This window comes from Artibeus jamaicensis, unplaced genomic scaffold (assembly GCF_021234435.1).
Source record: "Artibeus jamaicensis isolate MK-2021 breed Jamaican fruit bat unplaced genomic scaffold, CSHL_Jam_final contig_1284, whole genome shotgun sequence".
In the NCBI taxonomy this organism is placed as follows: Eukaryota; Metazoa; Chordata; class Mammalia; order Chiroptera; family Phyllostomidae; genus Artibeus; species Artibeus jamaicensis.
In genome coordinates this window covers 6236431-6257759 of record NW_026521249.1, presented here as the reverse complement: position 1 = coordinate 6257759, position 21329 = coordinate 6236431, and the positions used below count along the sequence as shown (strand labels likewise).

Sequence of the window (21329 nt, the reverse complement as noted above, 5' to 3'; positions counted from 1 at the left end):
AGGAATGTCCTGCCCCAAACCAGCTTTTTTAGAAAGCAGCGAAGGATTAAGTTGCTTCTTGAAATTAAGAAGGGGTAGGAGGGTTCTGGAAAGGTCATCTGCAAGTGCTATATTAAAGTTACATCCCATTAGCATAACTCATTCAATATTGATGGTATGCATTTGTTAAGGCACATACATATGCAATACTTTACTGTTAAGCAGTAAGTTTTTAGTAGGTTCCAAAAAATAACTAGATTGTCTATGTACAAAAGACAACTACTCTGCAAAATTGCAAATTACCATTTAAAATACATCACTGTTCTTAAAAAGCATCATAGTAACCTAAATAAGAGTTAAATATTATTGTGCTTCATTTGTCAAATTCCTTCTCCCTTCTGAGTTTTTTCTTTTACTTATCAATTTGTTTGGTCCAGGATAGATTTAAGACGTGTTTCCCTTGAATTGAAAAAACAGGAGATTTAGGTCCTGGGGTATTCTCTTGATGCTTTGAACTAATTCACGATGTCCTTCCACTGGCATAATGCTCCCAAGACATGTGATGGCCCTGAGCCCATTTGCACTCAGATCCATCCTCTGCCCTCCTCAGCTCCATCTCTCAGCCAGCTGCTCAAGGCTGTTTTCCAGGCTCCTGCTCAGTTAGGCCAATAGAAGGGCCTGTCAGGAACCTGGAAGGCAGAGGAAGGGAGAAGCCAGTACATTCACTCTTTCTGCCTTAGGCACCTTCCCCAGCAGCAACTCTGCCTGCTCCTAGGCCCCATTTCCTGCTGGGCAGACCTAGCAGGGAACCAGCCCTGGGCCCAGGCAGTGTATCACATTTTCCCTCACACCTGGTTAAAAGTGTAATGGTTTCCTCTGGTTGCTCCAGCCTGGATTCTTCTCATCACCTGTGCAATGGATTCCCTCTGTGAGATTCTCTGTTGGAAATCATGAGTGTGGTTTCTGTTTTTCTGGTTGGCCTAAGTACATCTGTCCATTTGATATTTTTGTAAGGGTCTAACCCCATTTAGAGGGGAAGGAATGATTTCCACAGGGGACTAGTGAGTGACCTTAAACTGAGGAGCCTGTCTCTGCTCCTCCACTTGGCCTGACTAATGTCATTGTTTCTCTGCTCTTTACCTCCCATAACACCAACCCCCACACCCTGCCCTCTCTTCATCCTCAGAGCAAATCACATCTGTCTTCTGGAGTCATGAACCACAGAAGCACGGTGATTAGATTTTTACATTTCTAAATCTTTTTATATGATGTTCTTTACAAGAATATCATAACTGCTGGGTAGCAGAAAGGTCACTCACTGGATTTTCCAAGCAGAATGTGAATCTGTGTGACCTTGCTTGACCCACTTAGCCTCTTCCTGATGACAGTGCCTTTGATAGCAAAGGAGGAACAAAAGAAGACTTATCAGAGCAATGAGGAGAAGTGAGATTAAAGCAAACAAAAGGATTTTTATAAATGATAAAATGCTAAGCAAATGCAAGAGGTTATTAGTTAAAAATGGGAAATGAAACTAGTAGTTAGGCCCTGACCAATATAGCTCAGTTGTTTGGGCATCTTCCCACCAACCAAAAAGTTCCAGGTTCCAGAGGAAACCATTCATGCTTCACTCCCATGCTGATGTTTCTCTCCTGGTCTTCATCCCTCTTCTCTCTCTGATAAATAAATAAAATCTTTAAAAAATAAGGCCAGTTACTTTTTTCTTGAAACAAATGTCATTTTAAAAGTTAGCATCAAAGGTATTTCTCAATTGGAATTTATACTGAAGTCTAATAGCTTCACATAGCCTTCATCGAAAACAGGATTTCTCAGTCTCAGTTGTTGATATCTGCCACTGGATAGTTCATTGTTGTACATGAGAAAACGTTTCTGCTAATGCCACTAACACGCTCCTCCTCAGTTTTGACAACCAAAACACCTCTAAACATTGCCAAATGTCCCCTGGGAGAAAGGGAGGAGCAAAAGCACACCAGGTGAGAAACACTGAGCTAACCAAACCTACTTGGAAAAATGGCACCTCTTTTTAATTTGTTTTTAAAAAATGCCTTCCTAAAAAAATTTTGGGAAAGATCTTTTGGAAATGCAGGTCAGTAATGAAACATAGCCTCTTATAGAGATCCATAAATGCAGGGAAAGTCAGTGGTTACTGTGACAGCAGTGATGTGTCCTATGAAGTATTTGTGTTGGAGAGACTCGTCTTCCTGCTGACTACTGCAGATGGACTGCCCGGCCAGGACAGGCTTTCTTTACACAGTTAGTACCTTTTGTTATTTTTACTAGGTATTAAAAAAAGACCACACCACTTTACATTTGACTGCTACATGTTGATATCTTTTGATGTCCTTTAAGGCAAGGAAAGTCAGACTAAATATTAGTAGGAACATATATCTCATAACTCAGATAATCTGGGTCTGTAGCTACATAGACTACCCCGAGTAGCAGCAGGAGTTAGAATTTTATGACTAAGTCATCTTTGTGGCTAAGTCATAATCAGTGGAATCCTGCATGTGATTACTACTCCTAATATGATACTCTTAGCTACCACTGAATTCCTAGGACACTGGAAAGCAAACAATAGCTATTTAAAATCGAGAAATTATTATCTTTAAAATCTTGACCCAGCTCTCCAAATATGCTGTGTGGGTTAGCTTCCTTACTAGCTTAAGAAAATATTGACCAAAACAGACTGTAAAACAGGAGAAGCAGATTGTAGTAATGGGCTACTTCTGCTGAGAAAACAGTACAGATGTATTATCCTTGACGTGTGTATAGTGCTGAGCTTTGTGGACACACGTCTCCAACGAGTAAAGAGGGTACTTACTTCTTCAGGAGAATTAGATTCATTTCCTCATGTGTGATCTTGCATTCTCCTGGTTAATTTCTTTTGGGGGACGATGGGTCCTCTTTATAGGACTCATTAACAATAATGCCACTATATTATTATGTTTTGCTCTACTTTTGAAGATTTTTTGGTAGTATTTTATTGAAAAACAATCTTATGGTTGAGGTAGGTGACAGGAGTTGAGGATACAGACAGTGCCATTAAGTCGAGCCAAAAGTTAGAGCCTTGTTTGCCATCACACTGGAGAGTCTGAGTGACTCTGGACCAGGCCCACCTCCACACTGCTTGCCATTTCCCCAGTTCAGCACATATTTTACCTGGCCTGCAACTTTCCTTCTACCAGGCTCCTGTGTTAAAATTTGAATTGGTAATCTCGGCCAGGACAAAGCTTGGGCTAACATTCTGTACTGTTTATGAGTATTCCCCAGTAAAACGTTCTTATGTTTTGAGAGGAAATCCATTTGAGGTGTCAGTGCATCTGTTTTTTTAAGGTCTGAGAAACAAACAAACAAAAACCCATCTCGTTTTCTACAGTCTGAGCCACACTTCCCATTCTCATCATAACGAAGGAAAGGCAGTGACGATGTGCCACTGCAGAGTCCTTCCTTCCACCTCCGATTAATGAAAGCTGCACGGCCCAGATGGAGTTACAGGGTCTAGATTTATCATCCCACCTGTCAACAACCAAAACAAAACAAACACAAACAAAAACACAACAGACAAAATACATGAAACATGGTTTCCAAGACACTGGATAGCAGGTAAAGAGTTCATATTTTCAAATAAACACAAAATAAACTAATTAATTGTGAATACGTAGTAACAACTTTATTTTAACGCAAAGTGCTGAAATGCAAAAAATATTTTCAGCAACAAGATACCAAAAGTATGTATCTCATCATTAACATGAGCTGATTAAAAATGAGGCTGTAAAGTTCAATATAAGCATTTATACATTTGAAACTTGAAAATCAATTTCCCCCAGAACTACTTTTTAAATAATTTTAGATTTTCATTTTCAAAAGTGGGACTCAAGTTTTATCTTCATTCTAAAAATTGGATTGCAAAATTAACCGGTTACAGTGTACAATAATAAACTCTAACAAAAAATTTAAATATAAGAATTCCTTTTCAAACAAAGTCCACAGAGTGCACGCAGAAGACATGATGTGATGATATGATTCCTAGTGAAAGGGAACTCGGTCTTGGATATGGCAGGCACTCAATATTTATTCAAATGGACCTAAAATTTACATCATTCCACAAACACTTACATAGAGCTCATAATCTGTATAAAAGAGGTCTGCAAAATACTCTTAGTTGTGTGTGAAAGTGCTGTCTTTATAATCTGAAAACACACTAAAACTCACCCACCCACCTTCTTTTGCAAGAATATCATGAATATTTTTATTTTATGCACCAAAGAGGATGAAGGTCCGATTGGAATAATTGAACATTTGAAGTATACTTGGCTATGATAAAAGCTCTGTGAGTTTAACAAAACAACTTACTGAAGTTCCTAGTGTTCTATTTTAGTAACAATGGGTGGCATCTATAATCCACAATTTTATAAAGAATTCCTGCTTACATTTTAAAATTAAATGGGTAAATAAAATAGTAATTATACTTTTGGCAATTTAAGGTCTAGTTTTTAAAAAGCCAATTATACCTATGACAATTTTTAAGAGACCTTTGTTAATAATTTGAACTTTAAAATTGATGTCCTAAAAAGGCACTACTTTGTCATGCACTAAATTGGTCACATTTTTGACAATTATTATTTCCTCTGTCAATCAATATCCCCCGAAATAAAGCACATTTAATTAAGTGAAATATTTCAACTAGCCTGAACTTCCAACATTTAACTGAGTCCTATTTTCAGAAATTCACTGTGTTGAATATACCACACACAAGTCCAAGTGAAAATAAGTACAATACATATACACTCACACACACATGCACGCACACGCGCACACTGATGTCCAAATAACCAGGTAATACATGCAAGGTTCTCCAATGACTATTTTGAGACAATGACACACGAGTATTCAAGGAGGTAACAATGGCAGCCATAGTATTATGGCACCTTCATATTTGTGCTCCAAATACCAGTCTACACATTAAAATTCCAAAATGAAAAAGGCACAAATACAGTGTGTTTCCCTATCTGAATCTAAAGAACGGTTTTCTAATGGTTACTTTTGTTATATGTAATGTTGAAAACTCACTACTTTTGAAGAAAAAGTTCCATTTAGATGACGAAAGGGAAAGAAGAGCAGGCTGATAATCAAAAGGCAAGGCTGCTCTGGACAGAACCTGTACCTGTTGAAAACAACATCTTTTCAAAGTGAAGAAAAGGGCTGTTAGAGCACTTATGTCGGAACACAGTTTTGTTTTTTTTGTATCACTGCCTCAAGAACCTACAATACCAAAAATATAACATAATAAATAAAAAAAAATAAATCAACTACCATATGATCCTGTTAGTATAAAGGTAGGCATTATATTATCTGAAAAGTGGACATTTCTACAAACATGGATATTCTTACAGCACAGTGTTTGACATTTTTGGTACGGAATGTGCTATCGAACTAATAAAAAGTACTTACAATAAAATCCCTAAGATTTGCAATAAACATAAAAACAAGTGAGGGCGAGCTGAAATGTTCGTTATATGTTGTTATTACTGAAGTCACTAAGGCCAGACGTGTGGATTCTGACCAGGCACGTTTCAAGCCGTGAATTCACACTGTGCCTGTGCATGTTCGATATAAGTGGGCATACCAGTATTTTTTTGATATACGACAAAAAAATTCTATAGGAGTTTTTGTTTTCTTAACAAAATTTTAAAGTAAAATCGTAGTGTATATGGTATGTGTGTGTATTTTTTAAATTGTACATTGTAAATTTAATGAATTCAATCTTATGGTGAACTTAAGAAAGTGAATTTCTGCTCCCTATAGTAGGGCTACATAGGATGGAGTCCATTAACATGTAACAATCTTCCTTCTCTCAAGGGACTCTTCCAATTTCAAATGTAAGTTAACAAAACAAAGACTGAATGAAACCACACAGAAAGGAATAAAGATATCTGAAAAAACAAGATCTTTCCAAATTGCAGTTTGTTATAGATCACAAGTGCCTATTAGACAGTGTTGTTCAATGTAAATGTTAATCACTCTTGCTGTATTAGAACTGCTTCAGTGAATACCTAACAAAGAGATAACCCCAAAAATCTATTTTGAAACCTCAGGCTTATTTTTTCTTTTTATCCTAAATTCAAAAACTAAATAAACAAATTATACATATTTGAATCTAGGGACTAAAGTAATATATGCAAGTATATAGGTTTGTGTACCCTTTCCCAGTGACACACTTTTCCTCTGTGATCAAATACGAATCTTGCCTAAGTGCACGGTCACTGTTTCAGGAATCAGACGCAGTGACCCGACACCGACAGCTCCTTCTCTGGGACAATGCTCCGGAACAGATCCCCACTGTGAACAGAGCTATCGAACACTGAACAGGTTATGTGTTTAAAGCTGAAATTCATTTATAATAAAGAACTGGCCCATGAAAAGCAATTTATAAATAGTTTATCCTGTTCACATTATGCAGAATTTCAGTATCATCCATGTTAGTACAGTAACTGAAACAGAAAGGAGAAAACTAGGTGTGGGGGCGGGGGGGTGGAGTTTCAGAGTGTGACCTGACATATTTCTAAGGGTTCTCTCCTTTACTCTGCCAATATCATCAGTCTGTTGTTTTTAGAATGGTAGACTGTCCAGGATTCATTTATTGTTCAGCTGCCTTCTCCAAAGTGTGATAAAAAAGGAGTAAATTCAGCAATAATTATCTGAAATCAAAACCAATTTAACTATAATGAAGTATATCTTTCTTAACTATTATCACAAACTGCCCAGTTACCTCCATCTGTCTTAAAAAATTCTTTCAAAAGTTAAGACACAATTAATTATACCTTATTAATTTCCTCAAAAGCAAAAAAATATATGTACCATTCAGCATACAAAAGTTACACATTAAAAGTGCATATATATCTTTCTTAATTGGCCCACTCGTTAAATTTACATTTGGTCATCCTTACTTCTAACATGTACAGAATTCTTCATATAAATGTAGGTCACTATAAATTAAAAAAAAATTAATCCAGCACAAAAGACGCTTTCTTCTTATTGAAATCTTAACCTCAACCAGTTCTCAGTAATTGTAAACTTGGATAAACCCACCAAGAAAAGGTTTGTTATGCTTCTCTTAGTTCGCTGAACAGTTAACAAACAAACATCACAGATTTTCCTAAAAATTAGGGCCAACTCATTGCATATTTGCCCCATGAAATGCAAAATAAATTAGAACTGAACAGTGTATTGTCAGAACTTACTCTGAAGGTAAGCAGGTTCTCCTGTGTTTACAGAACTTAGACTGGAGACATTAACAGTTATCTCTAATGCAAGTGCTTTTAGGGATAACCTAATTTTAAACTTTGAGATAGCACAACACAAACGCTATGAAATTTTGCTTTTCTTAAACTAATGGAAGATCCTTTTGAAACATAGTATCTTCAGTTATCAATATTACTGCATTACGGAGCTAGTGCAATCCTGCATAGCCTTGGTCAAAATGACAAGGCACAATAAAAACTTAAAAGTATTACATGAACAAGAGAAGTCATTGGAGATAATTTAAGGCCTTGAAGTGAATTAGAGTATAGTCAGTCTAATTTAAAGCTGAAGAATAAACCATAAATTATCCACCTGAAACGCAAGCAATATGCTTTTTCAGCTTCTGTTCTGTGGACAAGACAACAGCAACAACTCTTGCTTATGGTTTGTCTATTAGAATCCTTCTGGACCTGGAGGAATAAAAGTCTATTCCATTTCTTTTTCTACAGTTCATGGACGATTTCAAGACTGTTTTAGCCGTTTGCGTGGAATGCCAAACTGTGGACACTGTGCAGATGCTAGTGCTCGGAAGGCTTCTGCTACTAAATGAGGGTGAGACTGAATCATGGACTTCCACCCTGATGTTTCCATTATGTCTGTTGCTTGGCTGAAAAACAAAATTAGGAGGTGTTTATTAAAAAGTATATTTCAAAATCCATTGTTGCACTGTCAATTTTTTTAATTTATGGGTTTTTAAATGTTTTGAACACTGCTTATGTATGTATCCGAACCACTAAAATTCATTAAATTATCACCTTCACCTTACTAGTATTTCTGGATGCAACTGAAATCATAAATTTTTCTGGAAATTCTTTTCTCCTGAAGTATGTGACACTTGTCCCTATAGTCCCAGTCCCATTGTTACCATTGCCAAACCACCTCTTTCAAGAGCTCTTTTCCCTGGCTCGGATTTTCCTTAGAGTTCCAACTTTTGCACTCTAGGCTCCATCCATCCTTTACCCTATCTCCCCCGTTCCTCAAAATTTTAGCTATCATACTTAATGATGACAACTACTGATTTGCTAAATCCTAAGACTCTCACAAGGTAAGTTCCCAATTACTTGTTCTTTTTGCTTGGATGTGTTTCAAGACTCATAAATTCAGAATTGTTAGATAGGAACTCAACAGGTCTCTCCCTAAGCCCTAAATTCTTCCTTCTTCATTTCTAGTCAGCTAATGTCCACATCATGTACAGTTTGATCTTTTAGCCCTTGTTTATTCTTTCTCTCTCCTTCTCCTCTCTTTCTGCTGATTTATGTTGTCTTGAATATGTATCTTTATTTTTTGTTTTAGTTTAATCTCTTGCCCGACCTACTCCAGTAACTTTCTCAATGGTCAACTTACATTTATTTAACCTTTCTTGCCAATCACCACGTCACCTCAACCTCTCCACAATTTATTTTCTCTGTGGAGAAAATGCTAAAAACACAAACTTAATCAGGCCCTGCCCTAGGCTGAAACCTTTTACTAGATTACTCTTTGAATAATGCCTTTAAAAGCCTTAATGTTAATTTACATGGCTTTCCAGGATCTTATCCCTGCCTGCTTTCCCCAGCTTCCCATAACCAAAATTTTGCATACCTGATTCCCTTTTTCTGGGATACACTTTTTCATCTCTCCCCTCCTCTTTATCAGGGTAACTCTCACTAATGCTTTAGGTCTTTATTCACACAATTCCTTGAAAAGGCTTCTCCTCTGACCCCTAGATTAGGTTAGGTACCTTTATTATATGCTCAGATGGCACGCTATACTTTACCTATCATCACACTTTATTTTAGTTACTTGTTTAATTCCTATTCATCATCTCCTGCTAAACCATAAACTCCATGAAGAGAGAGAAGACATACGCTATGTTCACTACTATATTCTTGATACTAAAAACAGTGCATTGAGCCATCTTTACTGGGTAGTAAATATAAATATCTGTACAATGAATGATCAGTCACTGCCTTCAGGCTTCTGTACTTTGACCCAAACTGTCCTTTCTATCTTCGATGCCTTTTATTTCCCTTTTAGTTCTAATTACTATTCGCGTTTTTAAGACACCTCTGGCATCTTCAGTAAGCCATCCCTACACCTCCAGCCTTTCTTAACTGTTCCGTATACAGCTTCCTTTATAACATTACTTACCACATTATAATAAAATGATATGTTTAGGTATTTGTTTCTTTCATTAGATTTCTCAAGAATAGAAATTTTTCCCCATAACTGTTCTTTACAGGCAGCACATTAGCATGGGGTCTGAGATACAACAGATACTAAGTAAACGTTTGTTGAACTAAACAGTAGCTAATAATAAAACAACTTTTTAATTTACCTAATATAAGATTATCAGTGTGTCATTATGTTTCAACTAGTTGTTTAGAATCACATAGATATCCCTCAAGATATCTGACATTTTCATTTATTTAACAAATATCTACTGATGTTGTATGTACATCTACTGTTGTACATACAACAGATTCTTCAGGGGATATAAAATGCACTGATTTTTTTTCACATTGAAAAAGCTATATAATGTAAAATATTTTCTTAACAGAATAAAACTAGAGCTTGAAAGTGACCTAGTACAAAGGATTATAAAATTGTCATTTGCTGCTTATTCATTGTATTTTAAATTTAAACTGATTTTTATCTAGATCATATACTGTAATGATAACATAATCAGATACTGACAAATATACATAACAACCAACAAATTATAAGCAGTCATTAACTTTTACTTTAAGAAAGGAGAATTCACAAACTGATAGGAATTCAGTTAACTTCACATATACCGAAACAGATTAAACAATGGGAAATAATTAAGCCGACAACACTCATTTTAATGTCTCCACCAGTGGCTTTTAAAATTTTTTTTAACATCCTTCTATCAACTTTTGTAATATGCAAAAAATGGAATTTAGGGGTTTACAAACAAAAAAAATCAAAAGATGCAAATTTCAACCTATCAACCCTACCTTTTTATTTTGAATAATTATAAAGAGTAGAAGAGTATCTGTAAAAATGACAGAAGAAAACAAAAAGGGAATAAGTTCTATCAGTTTATATTCAAAAGGTCTGGGTTTAGAAAAGATATAACTACGCTACCTCTTATAGTTTACCAGGGAAAGTGAAGAGCAAATTATTCCCATTTTTGGATATGAGGCAGTTGGCTTAAATAGCATTCAATACAAAGTACTTGGCTATCCTAAGAAGTAATGCGCTGCCTGCATCCAAATATAATGACTTTTTAGGCAAATCTAGAGGTACATTACTCATAGGATAAAAATGACTATTTTCTGTATTTTTAGAAATGCATCAGGGACAAGAAAAGGGTCTCTAGTAGCCACTGAAATAGCTGGACTCAGCTATATAGTATGTGAGCCTATGTGCTAAAGAAATTAGAGCATCTATCCCAGTTCACATTCACAGCTGATCTACAAGGAGGCATAGCCTCAAGAATCCACCATGTTAGTCCCATTATTATTTTTTTTAAATAATCAGCTGTTTGCTCCATATAACTAATATTTGGATTCCTACATATTGTAGATGAACAAAAGGCTATGCAGACAATTTAATGTAAGAAGATCAACTTTAGGTCAGAAACTGATGTCATCTTACTTGCTGTTCCAGTTTTTCCCATCTTTACACCCAAGCTGTCGAAGTACACTGCACCTGCATTGAAGATTTAAAGACACTTACAAAAAAGTCCAGTGAAAAAAGTTGAAGGTGTCATGCTCACTGAAATACAAGCATACCTTACCTATTAATAAAGTCTATGGCTTGTGCTTTCAACTGTTCTGCACTGTGCAAATCTGCAAGGACAAGGGTATCAGCAACATTTTCTACTGAAAGGTTACTACACAAAGCTTCTTCACACATGACCTTCAGCCGTTCCAGTGCATACTATCCAAAAGAAAAACATAACCATTAAACATTTACTCAAACTACCAACTTTTAAATACATAATACTGGTTATTAGAAATAAAGTTACAGCACATTATACTTTGAACTGAGAGTAACTTAAAATTCTCTAAATTATTTTTAACCTAATATGAAAAAAATACAAATGAGTACATTCAAGAGAAAAAAAAATTTTTTCTTTAGGAAATTTCAATTTCCATAGTGCAAAATACTGTGTATTTTAAAAATAGGGTTTTGTTCTTTAAAAACAAACAAACTTATTGCCTTGGCTGGTGTGGCTCAATGGATTGAGTGCTGGCCTGCAAACCGAAAGGTTGCCAGTTCAATTCCCAGTCAGGGCACATGCCTAGGTTGCAGGCTAGCTCCCCAGTTGAGGCTGTGTGAGAAGCAGTGGACTGATGCCTTTCACACATTGATGTTTCTCTCCTTTTTTCTTCCTCTTTTCCCCTCTAAAAACAAACAAACTTACAACTAAATACTCCTAATGAGTATAGTTCTCTTCTCTACTAACCAATACATTGCATGTTGCCACAACTCAACCTTCTTCTGCTATACTTGATACTTTGTGGAATCTTCCACAATTCAAATCATACAATTTGTACTCATTTTCCACTGGCTTCTTCAACAAAGTGTAATTATTTTGAGATTCATACATGTTGTTGTCTGTGTATCAAAAATTCAATGCTCTTTATTGCTGAGTATACCACTGTATATATAAACACGCCACATTTGTTTTATCCATTCATCTGTTAATGAACATTTGGATGCTTCCAGTTTTTAGCTACTGCAAAGAAAGCTTCTAGAAGCACTCATACATAAGTCAATGTATGGGCAAATGCTTTCTTTACTCTTCGATAAAAACCTAAAAGTGGGTTAGGTCCTATGGCAAGTGTAAAACTTTCAAGGAATGACCAGTCTTCGTAAATGGTTGTGCCATTTTATATCCCATTTGCAGTGTATGACAGTCCTAATTCTTAACAACCTTGACCATACTTAGTATGGTCTTTTAAATTTTTAGGTATTATGATAGCTAAAGAAGTATCTTGTGATAATTTCAATTTTCATTTCTCTAATGACTAATGGTGTTGAGCATCTTCTGATATGTTTGATTGATATTATTTCAGCAAATGTGTGTTCAGATATTTTCTGTTTTTTAGAAATAACACTGCTATCTCACAACTGAGTTTTGAGAGTGTTTTATGTAGTTAATAAGAAGTCCTTTATCAGATATATTCTGAACAAAAGTTGTTGATCAAACATATGTATGCTTTGTAAATATTTCCTCCCAGTCTGTCACCAATTTTTAGTCTTTTTAAAATTTTTTTAAAAAATATTGATTGATTTGAGAGGGAGAGAGAGAAAGATCAATTTGTGGTTCCAATTATTCATGCATTCATTGGTTGCTTCTTGTATGTACCCTGACTGGGGATCAAACCTGCAACTGTGGCATATCAGGATGATGCTCTAACCAACTGAGCTAGCTGACCAGATCTCTCCTGTGTCTTAAGAAAAGAAGTTTTAATTTTACTTAAGTCTAATTATCAATTTTTTTCTTTTATGTAGTATGTTTTCAGTGTCATAGTTAAGAAGTCTTTGCCTAACCCAAGATTGTGAAGATTTTCTCCTGTTTCCTTTTAGTAGTTTTTAGATCTTTGGGTTTATAATCCTGGTTTACACAACTTTTTATATATGACATGAAGTTCAATCAAAGTTCAATTTGCGGGGAATTTCGGTATCTGATTGTTCAGCACCATTTGTTGAAAAAACTATCCTTTTTCTACTGAGTTGTTCTTGCACTTCCATGAAAAATCAGATATCCATGTGTGTGACAGTCTATCTTGTTGGCGACCACTCTGCCTGGTTTCAGGAATTGTAACTACCCCCCATGGCTAAGGATGAGTGAGTGATCTCTGAAATTCGAGACAAAGCTTGTTTCTGGTGGTGAATGCTGCCTCAGTTTCCTCCCTGCCCCCAAAGCATGATCGGAAGTCAGAGATGGGTAAGACCCCTCGGAGGAGAGGCAACCTAAGCCAGACTCAATCACTTGGGAGGCCTTCATGGAAGGACTCGGGGGGGCTGCAACAAAGAGTGAGCAATGAACCCTTGCCCCCCAGCTATGTGACATAGCCTGAGTCCCGGTGTCCTCCGGGGGAAGCACTTCCTGGCTCTAATCCACTTAAACCTGAATACCTGATGGGGAGGGGTTCAGCTCCTTGCCTTGCTAGAAGGGATCTGGGGAAAAATCTGGTATCACAAGGAATTCCTCAAAAACCTGTGAAACCTGCTCTCCTAAGAGTACTTTCATTCACATGTTAAGGGTCCAAGCAGGAAACCCTAAAGTTTCTGCAAAACCCCCTTCCTGACAGACACTGACTGAGACTAAGCCCTCAGATTTCTTTGAAATGTTATATTTGATCCTTGCTGCCCTGTATTCCTGTGTATTACAACCCAATAAAAGTCCCTGGAGGAAGGGGCTCAAGGCCTTTTTCCTCAGAGAAACTGGCCACCTCTCCTCCCCAAGCAGATCATGTCTTGGTAGTGTTTACTTTCATCAGTGGCGGACCAGGAACTTGTGGGAAAAGTTGCCCCCACACTATTTCTGTACTCTGTTCCGTTCCGGTGAATTATTTTTTCATCTCGTCACCAATAAAACACTGTCTTAAATACTAAAGCAGCAGAATAATTCTTATTATCAGATGGATCTTCTTTTCCGTTACTGATTATAGGTCCTTGAACTTACACATACATTTTTAAGTAAGTTTATCAATTAAAAAGAAAGGGTGTTAGTAAATGTTGGTTTTACTAATCAATTTTAAGAATAGTATTTTAATAATATTGAGACTTCTAGCCCATCCATAAATAATATTTATCTCTCCATTTATTTAGGTCAACCTCAATTTCACTTAGCAATATAATTTTTAGTGCAAAAATATTGAACATTTATGTCTATGTATTTATTTACGTCTGTCTTTAATATATTTGATGTGACTGTATATAAATGGCATTTTAATTTAATTTTTATTGAGACAGTCATAGAGTCATGTGCGGTTGTAAACAGATTCTATATACATTTGGACCAGTCTCCCCCAATGTTAACATTGCGCAAAACAATGATAATATCATGAGATCGATCTATCTATACACACATACATACATTCACATACACATATAAATGGATGAAAGTGGCATGACATCAACACTTTTGGGAAAAGCTCCCAAGGTCTTCCCAGTACTGAAAACTACTGACTTCAAGATTTTGTTATTTTTGTAGTTTCCCTACTTCAAAAAATCATCACCATAAAAGAGAATCATAAAATTAAAATTGTTTTTTCTTTCTATATTGTCAAATTAAAATAAATTTATCAATTGGAGAATTTAATTAGTCAAAATATCCAATATTTCTTCCTTTCGGTAAACAGAGGCAAGACACTATATATTAAAAATAAGACTATCTGAGAATTGCAATAAATTACATATGCTATTGTGCGTGTTCTTATAAAACAGTAAAGATAAAGTGGAAACTACTGAGTTTATAATTAATTCCCATAAAAATTCACTTTCTTCCATATAAAAATATTTTTATGTGCTATTGATTTTTAAAAATCTCATTTCCATATTATCCCACTGTATGCTATTTCATAATACTCAGAGCTACCTACAAATGGTATAAATTCAGTATTTCAAAATATTTGATATTTTCATTTGAGAACTCTCTAGACACATCAAAAGCTTGAAGACATTTTCCAGCTCTCTAAGACCTATTTACTTACTTTGTCTGCAGCTGCCAATAAGTTGTCAGCCATTTTGTCAAGGTTTGGCGCTCTCCCTGTGTAAATGAATCTCATCATTTCTTTAAAAACCTCAGGGTCTACATCATTTATTTCGACTCGATTCTGATATTGAAAACAACACAAAAAAATTAAAGAACAGATACATGCAAATAAACCAGGGGGAATTTCAACAGTAATTTAAAAGCCCCATATCTGTACAACTCATATACAGATTAAACTCTGTTTTTGAAACTGAGGTAAGTGTTGCATTGGCCAAAAAGTTAATTTTTTTCTGTAAGGTGGCTCTAGTAGTGTTTAGTTGTCTTTAAATTCATTCGAATCAATTTTGTTATATTTTATTGTGACAGCTGTCATGTCAGCGTGCACTTAAAAAACTTATCAAAACTGGCGAATTTTTGTGTCGCTCTTTTAGTACTGAAGATGAAAGAAAATAAGTGACATTGTGGACATATTATGCTTTATTATTTCAAGAAAGGTAAAAATGCAAAAAAAGATTTGTGCCATGTATGGAGAAGGACTGAATGTGTCAAAAGTGGTTTGGGAAGTTTCATGCTAGAGATTTCTCACTGGACAATGCTCCATGGCTGGGTAGACCATCAGAAGTTGACAGCAATCAAACTGAGACGTTCAGAACAAGCAACGTTTCACCACGAGTGAGACAGCCGACAAACTCAAAATATCCTAAAGTTACTGGTGAAGAATGAAAAATGTTTTTTTATTTTACAGAAAAAAAGCACATGAACTTTTTGGCCAATCTGAGACATCTTGAGTAAGGTACCCAGTAAAAATGAAACAGGCAGGTCTGTCTAAGAGGATAAGTATAGCCAGCCAAGCACTACCATGTAGGAATATAAACCCTAATTTCTCAATTAAAAAGAGAAAACAACACCATCAGCCAAACAAAATATATCTGTGTTCAGTTTATGACCTCTGTCTGAGCAGATGAAGTAACTTTTTTCTCCGATGAATTTCTAAATTGTAATACAAGGCCTAAGATACTATAACCAGCTTTAAGGAAAAGAAGGGTGAGGTATAAGATAATGCCAGAGCTCACTACGCCTCAGAACCCCTCCTTTTACAAAAGGGCATGTAGTATTGCAATGGGGTTCAGAACAAAGATTCCTGAGAATTATAGGAAAAAAACTTCCACAACCATGGTTTTGGGGGATGAAGGAACTGGAGGACTGCGACTGAGAGGTACTTTGTATATCTATGGCAACTTGGCTAGTTTAAGAGTTGTGCTAAGTGCTCTGCTGTTGCTCCACCAGCTCTGGGGCCAGGAAGATGGGTGTGACTTTGACTTGTGATGTAGCTGAGGGCTTACAGTGCCTGCATGAGAATCCCTTGCCTGCCCCGATGAAGGATGGCAGCCAAGGGAATGTTAACTGTACAGAGAACTGGGACAATGTAGTCCACAGTGAGAGGAGTCAGAAATTAAGGTCATGTAGAGGCTCCAGGTCAGGATTTAAATAAAGCAGGCAGCCACCGGAGGGGATCTGGCCATGAAGCTTAAAAAAGTGTAGAAGGAGCCATACTGCCTGTAGGGAAACAGGAGTCATGTGGGCTGTAGGAGCTGTTCTGCCATGGGCTAGTAAGAAAGCAGGCAGAGGCTGCTTTGTTGATGCCCACTCTAGCAGACTGCAAAGCCATCCAGGACCCTTCCTTGCAAGAAACTGACCTGCCACCGTGCAAACCTGGACTTTATCTGGACTCTTGAGACTTATGTCTTTCCTGGACTATCACAAGGAAAATGATTAACAATGTACCCCAGATCCTAAAGGAGAGAGCTGCTATGAAAGGATGGCAAATTTGGTACCTTCCAGGGGAAATGGAGAACTGTTCACGCAGTCAGCTTAAAATAAGAATATGGGGATTTTTAGGGCTTTTTGCTTATAACCTTTTGGGGAGCAAGGGAAGTACAAGGTCTTGTGAGAGAACAGAGCTCCAAACTGAAGTGCTCAGAGCTTCCCTACCCCCAAGGTTGGAACATTGTAAATAACAACCTGTGCTTTCCAGCATTATTATTGGGTCATTCATCAAGGTGTCAGGCGAGTGGGCCCCTGTCTGCTTGGTTACAGTATTATCTACTGGCACCTGGCCTCTTTGCTTAACACATACTCAAGCCCAAAGAGGACTACTTCCTTTTCTAGTCCTGTATCTTTGTAAATTTGGTTTCTCTCCCAGGATTGATCAACCTAAAATCTAACACTGAACAACACTAAACTTTTCTGACCCTTTGCTGACAACAGCCATGGATACATCATTAATGTCCCTTTACTTGGAAATGATCAGAAGGCTGACTGATCATAGTACTTGCCAAGACCAACATTCAAAGGAAAGGAAGCTGCTATATTGTTGCAGCCTCCAGTTCTGCAGAAAGAATAAAGCTGAGCCCACATAAACTGTGCAGCTGTCCAGTTGAAGCACTAATGACCACTTGTAATGCAACCAGCAAGGAATCAACCTCAAATCTTTAATCTCACAGCATTTCAAGATGGCAGGTGACAGAGAAACAACTGGGAAAACCAAATAGGTGATATCTTGATTATAGCTGACATATAATAATGCAATTTATGTCATTTTTGTTAAAATCTAATAAATATCCATTTATTTTAGGGGTTAAAAAATGTAGGCATTAATTTTGCTCTGAAAAACTAATTCCGAAATCATAAAGTCTAGAACAGAGAAATATTCTTTTTAACCTGAGAACTCCCAAGTAGCTATGGACAAAAATAGGCCTTTGGATAACTACCCTTTTGGATAAAAACTTTTGAGTTATTTTCCCACCAAATAGGCATCAAAATAGTGGTTGCTTGGAATATTCACCCACTTTAGGTTATGTTACCGATTTGTCTACTACGGAACACATTTTCCCCATCTTAGTATTTCTTTCTAAAATGACAGTTTAACAATTTAGAACATGCACCATAAGTTTTAAAATATACATTCCACTATTCTGCATTTGCATAAATTCAATATTAGCCCTTAAACTATGGTTACCTTTTTGCTTTCTTCCATTTCATGTTCAAACATTGCATTAAAAACTGGGGATCGAGCTGGAACAAGATTAAGCATCATTATTTAATGCACAAATTTATAAAAGAAATGTATTATATTACCCAAAAGTAAAAAGTACCTGCAAGCACAGACTTATGAGCTTTAAATTCTTGTCCTCTCACAAAAAAACTGCAATCTGTAAATCTTGTATTTTCCCAGAGATTACCCAAATCTTCTGCTAGTCGACATTCAGGCACCTTCAAAGTATTCGTATTAGTATGCCCTGATATATTTATTGAATCTTGGACCACACTCACCTAATAAAAAAGGGACAGTAATAAAAACGTTTTTACAATTTCATATCAATAATTGGTTACTAAGACTATACTTAAATTTATGATTAAAATCATTTGAATAATTATATACACTCCTGATAAAAAATGCTAATGCTAATACCTGAGAATTTACTTTAAGGATACAATCTAAATTAAAGAGAAAAATAATACAAAAAATATTTTAAACAAACTACATCTTTTCTCAGTGATAATTCTGTGGAAATAAATGATTTATCAACTGCTTCAAACAACTGGTTATCGAAGTAATTATAGAAACTATTTTTCAACAATAAATCCCAATGTGAAATTCAAATGAGGAGATAATTTTGTGAGATAGAGAAAATGTTTTCATTTTTATTTTCTCACACTACAGACCTATTGAAATTTCAAGTTTATTATCTATACAGTAAATACAACATCACACTTACAATAAATTATTACAGTATTAAAAAAGGTAAAACTATAGCCTGCTATATGTAATTTGGGAAGTACTTTAAATACTGTTGCTATGTTTTAACTCTAGTAAAATTAATTTAAAATATATAAATTGATTTAAATTTTAAAGTGCAAGAATTCTCACAGAAACAACTGTAGTTATTAAAAGTTCATGGAATCTTTATTTAAAAAATCAACAGTAAGAACAACACAAATATAATTTAGTTTGATTTCAGACCTCTTATTTACCTATTAACTATGCAATAAAATTGATATTTCAACATTGCTTTTATACAGACTCCAATATAATATGAATTAAATTATCTCTAATTAAAGATAACCACTATCTACTGAATGTAATCTTAAAACACTATTAAATCTTACACACCAGTTTTAAGAAAATGTGTTCTGCTATTAGGAATTCCAAATTGTATTTAATAAATTTAAGAAAATAGTACCTCAATAAGTAAAACATGTTTCAGAGTAAATGAACCAATTTTTTACAAAAGTACTATATCAGTTATCCATTGTTTTAAGCTGCTAAATTCTGTGGTCATTTCTAATGCAGCAACAGATAACTGTATTCATTTAAAAACACTTCAAATGGCTTTTATTAAATAAGACTAAGTATAAATAAAAACATGCATAAGTACAGGTAGTAATGTAAAAATGTACATTTCAAGTGGGTAAATGGGACCAAACTATTAATGTGCTAATACAGAAAGTATAATAATATAGGATAAAATATTTGGAGAATATTAACTCTCAGAAGTCCTCATTTATTTAGATGTATAAACATGCATCTCGTGAATAAATGGGTAGTTCTAAAGAAAAAATTCTTTCCTTGATATTTTTATTAATCATTTTGTTATTTCCAACTTGCATTATTAACCTTTTGGAATCGCATGTTTTTGAAATCTTCTAGTCCAATACCCTTATTTGGTAAAAAGTTTCCAAAGTGAGGTCAAGAGAAGGCAACTGAAGGGTCCTAAATCACACTGCTAGTCAATATAACTAGACATACCTCCAGATTCTATTTTTTAAGCTCTCTTTGTACTAGACAATAGTTTTGGGGGATATTTTTAAAACCAGTAGTACTACTTTAACATAATTATGGTTCAGAAGTATTTATCACAAACCTTATAAGATGCTTTCTAAATACAATCACCAAAATATTATGTACATAAATACTGTTCTATAAAGTTTTTAATTATTAAAATAATTTCCAAAATTTTAATAAACACAAAACAATCACTAATCCTTAACTTGATTGCTCTGTTATACCATACATTATAACTTAATGATACATAAACCAGGTATGTTGGTGTTAATACTCAGGGATTAGTTAGGGGATCAGTTTTTTATCAAACAGATAGATGGTATTTATTTGTTCATATCAAGCATTTCTCTTGATAGTTGTAAACAGCAGGAACTACATCAGTTTAATCACTTGCATAAAGTATATGCAGTAAAGCTTTAAAAATGTGATCAAGTATTTAATTTAGGAGTGGATTTCTTAAATTCTATTCATTGTATATTATCCTAACTCAAATTAGAAAGATTTGGCAAAAATCAGGTAACAGATGAAATAAAAGCTGCCCTGGACAGGTGGTTCAGCAGGTTCAGCTGGATGGAACACTGCCATGGACACCATAAGAGCCGTGGGTTCTATTCCTGGTCAGGGCACACACCTAGGTTTTGGGTTTGATCCCCAGTTGGGGTGCACACAGGAGGCAACCAATCAATATTTCTCTCACACATTGATATTTCACCCTCTCTCTCTCTCTCTCTCTCTCTCTAAAAATCAGTAAGTATATATCCTTGGAGGATGATTAAAACAAAAACAAACAAATAAAAGCATCCAAAAATAAAGGTGTCATTATCCGGCATAATAGTGATGATGTTACATTTATATTTTATATATGTAATAATAATTCAGCTGAATTTATATTATTGACATACACATCTACAGAGTATTTGCTATAACCAGCACAAATTTTAACTAAGACAATTCATACTCCAAAGAGTATTCAAGGGACTATTTATAAAGTATAAATTAATAATTTAATTAAATAGTGATATGCAGCCCTAGCTGGTGTGGCTTAATGGACTGAGTGCTGGCCTGTGAACCAAAAGGTAGAAAGTTCAATTCCCTATTGGGATGCATGCCTGGGTTGCAGACCATGTTGGGGGTGCATGAGGGGCAACCGCACACTGTTGTTTTTCTCCCTCTCTCCCTCCCTTCCCACTCTCTGAAAATAAATAAAATCTCTTAAAAAACTGATAAGCAATTCTGATAATTATTTTCTTGATAATTATAGTTAAGAAATTGGTAAAATTTTAGTTTTTCTCTAGTACATATTTAAATATATGTAATAAACATTCTAACTGAATGGAACCTAGAGTAAAAAATTCAGAAAAAAGGCTGAGATTCTTTCCTGAGATTAAAACTGTTGTTCTTTCAAAATAAAAGGGCAAATGCACAATACTCAAAATTGACTACTGTTGCAAAGCAAAACCTCAAACTCATCTGACAGCTCTTTTTCAAATTTGCTTTTGGCTCCAC

The 21329-nt window shown here is 35.4% G+C and overlaps 1 protein-coding gene across 4 annotated transcripts in view; it reads right to left on the bottom strand.

Annotated features, from left to right (window-relative positions):
* Positions 1-3651: 3651 nt before the first annotated feature.
* SPOPL (speckle type BTB/POZ protein like) overlaps positions 3652-21329 on the bottom strand; it is an 82546-nt gene continuing 64868 nt past the window's right edge. For all 4 annotated transcript variants that reach the window (XM_053666995.1, XM_053666997.1, XM_037138309.2 and 1 more), the window contains 6 exons: positions 18133-18310; positions 17997-18052; positions 14976-15098; positions 11045-11187; positions 10903-10956; positions 3652-7906 (listed from right to left, as the gene is read on the bottom strand). In XM_053666995.1, coding sequence (XP_053522970.1) covers positions 7762-7906; positions 10903-10956; positions 11045-11187; positions 14976-15098; positions 17997-18052; positions 18133-18310 — 699 coding nt within the window. In that variant the 3' untranslated portion in view covers positions 3652-7761. The remainder of the gene's footprint in view (positions 7907-10902; positions 10957-11044; positions 11188-14975; positions 15099-17996; positions 18053-18132; positions 18311-21329) is intronic.